Source organism: Blastocystis hominis (assembly GCF_000151665.1).
Source record: "Blastocystis hominis, Singapore isolate B (sub-type 7) whole genome shotgun sequence assembly, scaffold_1".
Taxonomy (NCBI): domain Eukaryota; class Bigyra; order Opalinata; family Blastocystidae; genus Blastocystis; species Blastocystis hominis.
Window position 1 is genome coordinate 1,222,996 of NW_013171816.1, and position 8,791 is coordinate 1,231,786.

The 8,791-nt window shown below is 45.7% G+C and overlaps 2 protein-coding genes across 2 annotated transcripts; both read right to left on the bottom strand.

Annotated features, from left to right (window-relative positions):
- Positions 1-571: 571 nt before the first annotated feature.
- On the bottom strand, positions 572-2,038 carry GSBLH_T00006183001 (uncharacterized protein; the record flags this gene model as incomplete). Its single annotated transcript, XM_013039362.1, has 6 exons — positions 572-610; positions 672-695; positions 775-915; positions 949-1,068; positions 1,105-1,767; positions 1,796-2,038. The coding sequence occupies 6 exons, from the start codon at positions 2,036-2,038 to the stop codon at positions 572-574; spliced, it is 1,230 nt and encodes a 409-aa protein (XP_012894816.1).
- Positions 2,039-2,129: 91 nt separating this feature from the next.
- GSBLH_T00006184001 (uncharacterized protein) lies at positions 2,130-4,487 on the bottom strand (the record flags this gene model as incomplete). The annotated part of the gene is made up of 8 exons (XM_013039363.1): positions 2,130-2,249; positions 2,271-2,309; positions 2,341-2,410; positions 2,442-2,598; positions 2,628-2,786; positions 2,817-2,888; positions 2,928-3,793; positions 3,847-4,487. The coding sequence occupies 8 exons, from the start codon at positions 4,485-4,487 to the stop codon at positions 2,130-2,132; spliced, it is 2,124 nt and encodes a 707-aa protein (XP_012894817.1).
- Between the last annotated feature and the right edge of the window lie 4,304 nt (positions 4,488-8,791).

Sequence of the window (8,791 nt, forward strand, 5' to 3'; positions counted from 1 at the left end):
ATGAAACATGACACATAACTTCAAGTTTGCATTTCGCACCAGAACTACCCAACGATTACAAAATAGATATTAAACAAACCACTGCAACACTATTCAAACGAGCTGATAATAGCTTCCTCATCATACTTCCGACCTAAAATATGGTATATGATATCGTCTTGAGGGACCGCTCTTCCTCTCGACAGAAGCTACCATTTCACTTTTAGACTAATTCTACTTCGTTCTCAATGCGTTTCCCAAATTCCCTGCTAATAGATTTTCCGCTTTTGAAAATGTCGTATGCTATAATCATGTTCAGGGCATATCTAGTGACGAGACGGCCGATATCCCTTACGCGTATTGAAGCCCTGAGTAATGCAAAAGCGTAGAATTTTGAGAAAGAAAGGACCACGAAGTAGGAAGTTTGACAGACTCATACTGGTTTGTAATCGCTTGCTGAACAAGCGGAACAGAGTACTACGATGGATGAAACCCAAACAATCAAAACCGTTCCATATCCGTCTCCAAACAAATACTGGTCAATCAGTCCATCGATACAATAATCCTATATTTTTAAAAATAAAACATGCCATCAACTGTAAACGTAGACAGGCTCGGCTTCCCAATCCAGCTACTCATCCAATCAATTGCCTTCTGCGAAGCTGTATGGGTGTTCGATGCCTCATTCATACCACAAAGAAGACGTGAATCCGAGGCTAAGAACTGAAATAAGTGAGAAGGGATTTCCGTCGCATCATCCTATTATTTTATCAACAACGTCGAAAGAGAGATTACCGACACTCGGGTTCCAGAGATTGTTTGATACTTCGTATCTGTGAGAAACAGCTGCATCGCATGGCCAAATTCATGAAATATCGATGACACGCTGTTAACGGAAAGAAAAGAGTTCATCGGAAGACAAGCTTCAATGACGGCCTACGCCAAACAAATCGCCAAACAACACGTTACAATCGGAGACTGCACTGACTTATCTTCGTTTTCACGTCTTCCACAGATTGTATACATTGCAGTGGAAATGCCTTTGTTGGGGCGGAGATAGAGATCTAGATAGAGATCTCCTAGGTAGCCCTATACTCCTAACCGAATGAAGAAGAGCTATAATACTCGGTTGCCGTGAATCACTCTATACTTTTCAATTTTGGTTTTTCGGGTCCACTGCTCCTCTGCTCTGATTGGCACAGGTTCCAGTTGAACGTCGAACATGTCGCGAAGCAACGGAGCAATGCCTCCCCTTAGAATTCCCTCTGCTGTGAATACACTCACATCTTTCTCCAGCAGCTGCACTCTCCGGGATGTCATAATGCCGTCATATAAACTAATATCCCATCGATGGAGAGTCTGATGCCCTCCCAGATGCCGCTCCTTCTCTTTGCGAAGCTCCTCGAAGTACCGATCTCGAAAGGGGCGGATTTTGTCCAGACACCGCTGGAGTAGAACCATTACTTCATGAGGCTGCTTGATCAGCGTATCACACATTTTATATTCTGCGTAATTCTTCTTGTGAAAGCAGCGAGCTACGACATAGGATAAATCTACGATTTGTTGTAGGATTCTTTGGTTCTCTGGAACGCTTGCAGCAAACTGATCCAGCAGGTTATATCGAGTAGTTTCATCCGTAATTCCCGAGAGAACACTTCCCACGTCCACAGCATTCAAAGGGATTTTGTAGTTGCGACTCATCGGAGAAACTCGATATCGCTGCAATGAATTTGGACTCATCAGCACTCTGGAGGGAATTGAATAAGCAGCCGAGTTGTTTCGAATGTTCTATTCGCGAGCATTTCCATGCATCTACTTGAGAAAATTGGTATTGCAGTGTTTGAATAGCATTTTGCGCATCATTGACACGTGGATCCAAGTCAAATTGGATTCCACTCGATTCATACTCATGCTGTAAATGAAATCCGTTTAATTCTGTCACCTGAAGTGTTTGTAATACAGCGTTTTCTTCACGGAACTCAGGATTGAGTGTAGTGTGCTTTATCAACTCATACATCGATTTGTCACTGTTTATCTCCGTCATCTCTTCAAACAGCATCTATGGTAATAGTTCCCTAGCAGAAGAAACGTTATAGGCTAGATTTGCTTGCTGTAGCATCTTATTGTCGTCATGAAAAGACATAATGAAGCTAAGTGTATTCATTGACTACCTTATACAGCACGACAACGTGTACTTTATCTAAAGTGTTCGAAATGAAGTCTATTTGTTGCACACGACGAACACTAACTATATGAGGCGAAAAACGATACTACGGATCAGGTTCACGTACCAATGCCTTCCTTGCTCGTTCTATATTCTTTTTACTTGTCTACTCCATAATCAATAAATAATAGCAATACTTCCGCGAATATCACGCAATCGAACGGTACATTGATTCCTGTAAACCCAAATAACCCAGTGGAAAACTCTCTAGAGTGCCTTGAAAGAGCACTCAACGTACGATGGAGCATGGTTCCAACAAAAAAATAAGAGAATCGAAATATTACTTTTGATAATCTTGATCGCATCTTCCCGACATCCTTTTGCTCTTAGTTTGGTAGACATTCCGAATACTTCATGAATATCAAAGTTCAATGGCTTCTTTGATAGGAAGCAATCTAATATTCAATGGGCGGAGAAGACATACTTGTCATCTGAACCAAACTCATCAGTGAGCATACATCCTTCTTCATGATGAGAGTAGTCAAGGCAGGAAGATTTTCCCAACTCATAAAACATTCGTCACAAGCATAGTCTCCCTTAAACACGGAGTTACTCAACAATAGATAATTTAGCGAGGGCAAATCTAGACTTCACACTATCGGGGTGGAACAACTCTTGAGTGACACATTCCAGACTTTGGAGAAACAATAATTTCCTATTTTAACGGAAATGAGTTTGGGCAAATCTACAATTGATTATTGGCAAAGAACAGTGAATGACCTACCACTCAGAGTGAAGCTTTTTGTGAATGAAAAGCAGAAGGATCCGTCCTCCATGGCCGTACTGTCATTACACTCTCCGATGGAAAGAGTCGTGAGATTGGGAAGCACTATTCGTGATGGAGAGTTTTTAGAGCAACGTGCTAGGGTGAATGTGGAGTATCTCGTAAAAGAATACCTCCCTATCGAGATATGCTCTAGCGAGTAATTGAGCATAACGCAAAAGATTCTTGGAGTCTCTCCCTCCAGAGCAAGATAGAGATTTTGGTTGGGGTCGAAGAAGGAAGAAAAGCAGTTATTTCCGACAGTGAGATCGGTAAGATAGGGATTGTTCCGAATCGTCACGCACTCAATCGAGGACGCGCTGCTGTCCTTAAAGTGAATTGTCTTCAGCGAGGTGAGATTCGAAGCCTTCAGGAAACTCATACCATTGCCAGTCATGCAATTTGATTCGATCTCTAGGTTCGTGACAGTGGAATCAACAGTTTTCCAATCCATATCCGACTTAATGACCTTCTTCACCTTACTGCCCCTAAACGGAGGAGGTGCGGGACAGTCGGATGGCTGCTTAAAGATCAACTTCATAACCGAAAAGTCTTCCACAACCAGACTTGGAGGAAGTATCCCAGGCGCCATAAATAGCTGCGATTGTTGCTTTTTGCTCACAGGGCGATTCCGAGCAGCGTTCTTAAGTATCTTACCGTCTGCGGTGATGACAGGGAGTTCCTCAATGTCTTCGCTGGCATTGAAATCTACAGCCTGCTGCTGCAGGACGGCTGCCAATCGACCTTGCGACTTCACATAAATTTCATCCAGATTGAGAGACGTATTTTCAGAAGACATCCCCATCGAGTTGCTGTCTGCATCACCACTAGGATCTAAGGAATTACCACCCCTCCTTGTGCCCTACTCTCAGAAGCATACCGAATTGCCATGAGCTCCATTGAGTAGGCGGCTCTCGACAGAACTTGATTCGGACATATGACATACTTGGGGAGAGAGATGGTCTTCGACACTTTTGCACATAATCCACTCTTCCATTCTGCAGAATGGATCGCTTTTCCGTCTGGCGTGTGATACGTCCCAACTCCATCAGCAAGTCCATACTTAAAGTTCCCTTCATAAAGCGCAGAACCATTAGGATAGTATAGAGTACCGGAACCATTGACGTCCCCATGGAAATAATCGCCCTCATAGAGAAGGACAGAGTCTTTGTAAAATTTGCAGGTGCCGTAATAACATCCGTTTAAAACATTTAGAGAGCATAGAATCGAATTATCCTTATAAAAAGTGCAAGGTCCACACGGAGAGAAATCTCTGTAAGTGAACTCGCATATCTTCCTTCCAGATTGGTCAGCAATCGTCGCGCTTCCATTTAAAACCCCCTGTTGCCACACCACATTAAGTGTCATTCCGGTATATGGGTTATCGAGCTCTAATATGGCATCACCACTGGATCCTGAGAACCTGTGCTCAATTACTTTTAAACGATCTTCAACTACCAGATCGCTTAAACCGGACTGAAATAACGAATATATTTCTTTGTAATATTGAATGGTACCCATGCTATTATTATGATCGAATTGAAAAAGGAGAACAGAGAAGAAAGATTTAGAAAACTGTACTTATTGACTTGGAAGGTGACCACTACGAGTGTGTTCTTGCAATCAACGTAATTCTATCAGGCGTTGTGTTGAGGCAGGAGAACGACCTTTTCCTACGTTCCAAATTTGAGTTGAGAAACTGCACAACCTGCTTCACCCAAGCCGGACAATTAGGAAACAAATCGAAAAATCCAAAGTGGGGAGTTCATTGTTCTAGAATGAAAAGAAACCATTTAGCACGTTTTTTCATTTGTATTCTGATTCGTTTGATCAAAATGTGCATTTCATTCACTCAACATAATGTTAGGATTTCGAGTTAGGCACAATCGGAGTGGTCGATATGACAAAAAAAAACGACATATTGCATAAAAACCACGGAGTTTCAGAATTGAGAGCGCTAAACCAATCATTGCTGGTCTATATGTGGTCAAAAAAGCGACATTTATTTGTGGTGGAAAATAAACCATAAGGTGGTTTTTTGTACCGATTTGTGGCGTTACGAATTTTTGAAGTCTTTATTAAATACATATAGTGTTTGTCCTATATATCTTTTCTTGTTGTTTTTATTATCGATTTAATGAACGCAATAATAGGAAGGGATATTTGTGTAAAACGGTACACAAATTTGTATGAGAGTGCTAATGGGTGTAGATTATGTTTATTCCTGCTGGCTATTCTAGCCGTAGCAGTCCATGCTAATGAGAAGTCTGAATTATCTTCAGCGGTGTATGTGAACAAGAACGTGGTGATTGCCGATTCTGTGTTTACATGGCTCCCGGACGACGCGATGCGTTCGTCTTGGGGTAGCCGTGGAGTTGAGAATGGAAAGTGGGGTTTTGTTTCTGAAAGTACCCCGTACTGTCCGGTTTCTCAAGTCTCTGGTTCCGTTTACAACGTTTTTGACGGAGACAATGCAAGTGGTTTTGTCTGGAAGACCGTTTCTCTGAACGAGAAGTGTCCCGTAGGTAGTATTAACTGCATTGAGGAGGATGGAGAAAGCGTTGTGGCGAGGTAGGCTTTTGGGAGTTGCTTGTGATGCCTGTAGGTACAACCAAGGAAAGGGAGGAAGAGTATGCTATGAGACTGAAGAAGAAGAAGAAGAAGGTAGCTACTGTGATAATCTTAGTGCTTCTATTGTGTTTGATACGGAGAAGCTGGTGTTAGTTCAGCAGGTAGCTTTGTTTATTCAGGATTCGAAGTCTGCTCCTCGTTCTTGGACTATTTCCTATTCCTTCACTGGTTTGGAGGGGCCGTTCCGTGAGTTCGCTCACACAACCCGAAAGGATTTGAAGAAGAAGAAGAAGGAGGGTGACGTTGCTCTGACTGCGCTGGATGGAGGTGTGGTGGCTGCCCGCTACTGGAAGATCGAGATAACCTCCAACTGGGGCGCGGATGAGGTCGAGCTGCGTGAGGTTCGCTTGCTGGGATGCGAGAATGAGGATTTGCACATGGATCGCCGTCTGGAGGACCAAATGGAGATCACTGTTGAGGGTTCGTCTCTGGAGGCGAGCGATTATGTGCTCAAGTACACGTTCAAGGGCGAAGCTCCGCTCTACTATCCTGGCTACCAGCTGTCCGTGGTGCGTGTGAATGACGTGAGTCTCGCTCCGGGTCAGCAGGGAGACAAGAACATTTTGGTCGTCGGCCAGCAGAAGTCGTTCCAAATGAGCATCAGCAACCACGAGAATTACGAGAACGATGTGGTGAAGTATGTGGAAGGAACGGATTGCAGCGCGAGCGCCTTTGGACAGGAGTTCCCTCTGTCTAGCAATGGAACGTTCACTGTGGTCTTCCACGATAGTACCAAGAATCGTCTGCATTTGTGCTACAAGATGAAGATGGACGACGACTACGTGGAGGAAGAGTACTTCATGATCCCTGGAGAGGAAGTCTATTTGGAGGTGCGTAACGTTTATAACTTCACAGCTCCTGCGGGAGGTGCGAACGATTTCGCCGTGAAGGGAGTGCCAAAGATCTGGCGTGTTGATGTCGATGGCTACCAAGAGGGCGATATGGTTGGATTCCAGATCAACGGCGTGTGCCAGTTGACTCGATACAATCCTAGCGGTTTTGAGTTTACTTTTAACTATGATGATTCTGTGGAAGGAGGAGATGGCGAGGAGGTCTTCCCTCTTTGCTACAAGTTCTATGGGGAGCCCGAGGTTGTGTTCCCTACCATTACTGTTCGTGTCGGCCATTTGGACTCTCTGGAGGCTGTTTCTGGCAGTGCGGATGTAATGATTTCAAACTTTGAAAAGGAATTTATTGTTAACGGAGTGGGTGTCGCTTCTGGAGACCAGCTGTTCCTCACCCAGGACGATACTTGCGATCCGAGCAGCATCGTGGCAGAGAATGACATGTCTACTGTCACTGATTCTCTGCGTGCTACTTTGATGGAAGTCGAGTCTGGTCGTTTCCGCGTGTGCTACAAGTTCGGAATCGAACAGTTCTATTTGACTACTGTCGAGATGAAGGTTTACAATGTTACTCTGACGGCTCGTACGGGTGCGAATGATGTGCTGGTTGTTGACCAGGAGAAGACGTACGATACGGTGATCTCGGGTGGTCCGGACAGCCATCTGTTTAGTGGCTTCATCACCTTGAACAAGGAGTCTTGCGAAGGCGAAGTCTTAGCCAAATATGGCGCGAGCAGCTCGACTACGATTAAGTTGGGCCGAAACTTCTCCGAGCCGCTTGTGATGTGCTACACGTTGCAGCGTGATAATGTTATGGAGCTTCCGAAGCCGTATTACACCATCAGCTTGAAGGAGTTCATCGACCTGCGTATTGAGGATGTTCCCGACAACGACTACATTATCGCGGAGAACAGCTTCACGATCACCATTGAAGGCCGCGGAATCGAGAGCACCGATACTCTCTTCTTGGTGGGAGAGGACGAATCCTGCGAGGCCATTCCTTCTTTGGTGTTCCCCGTGTCGGACCGGTCTGCGGTGGTGAATTACCCCGAAGGAAGTGCGAGTTTGATGAGAATTTGCTACCGCTTTGCCGCGGAAGTCCCTGTAAGCTGGAATACGCTCGTCAAGGTGTATGGTGTGAACACAGATCTGAACAGCATTACGTTCAACGATATGGCCGCTTACTTCCATTTGGAGGCCGTTCCCACGCAATCGGAGGACGATAAGTTCACGTTTGTTCGCGAAGGACAGCAGTGTCCGTCGGAGCTCTCCGTGTACAGAAGGGTGGCGCCGGCAGGCGAACTGAACACGTTCCAGTTCAGTTCGGATGAGATTGCCACGTTCGAGCTGTGCTACCATTTCAGCACCATCGACCGCTCTGTGAAGCTTCCCTCGCGAAAGACACTGGTCATTGATCGTGTGGTCGTGAGCGCGGATGACGGCTATCTGAACTTGGCCTTCAGCTACGTGAACAAGAGAATGACATTCAGCGGTTCCTCTGTGCAGGCGGGTGATCGTGTGAAGTATGTGGTTACCTCCTGCGACGAAGACGATTACAACAAGGCGGTCACCGGTTTGGACTATTACACGCTGGGAGCTGACAAGAGCCTGACCCTCGGTTTCACGGCTCCCTCTCCCACTCTGCATATGTGCTACTCGTTTGTGAAGTACGATCCCGAGACTCCGAAGTTCTACTACTTCCTGAACGAGGAGTATTCGATGCGTGCGATTGGTTACCAAAACCTCACTGTAAGTCGTGGAGACGACGACCTTCTGATTTCTGGTGTGCACAAGACATTTACCTTGTCTGCGCTGGAGGTGGAGTTGACGTCCTTCTACTACGTGGACGTGCGTTTGCCTTGCAACGAGACGAACATGCTGGACAGCCGCTTGTTCTCCCTGACGGATAACTCGGCGTTGGTTATCTATGCGGGGTGCTACCAGGACCAAGTTTTCCGCATGTGTGTGAACTTTGATTACATGGAGAAGAGCTATGTGGCCGATGTGTACACGCAGCAGCTGGAGATCGTGACGTTCACTTCTGTCCAGGCTGATACCGGAGCGAAGGACGTGCTGGTTGCCATGTTCGACAAGCCTTTCACGGTGGAAGGTTGCAACTTGGTCGACGAGGCCGTGTTTACTCTTCTGGATACGAACTACGAGGAGTTGGATGATGCGATGGCGACCTTTGTGAACAACACTCTGTACTTGCGCGCTCCTCCATCTCGCCAGGGCCAGGAAGTGCGTCTTGCTGTGCAGATTCGTAACGAGCCTCGCATCAATCTGGATTCTAGCATTTTCATGGCGTATGTGTATGGAGTTGCGGAGATTTCCAAGAGCATGTTCGTG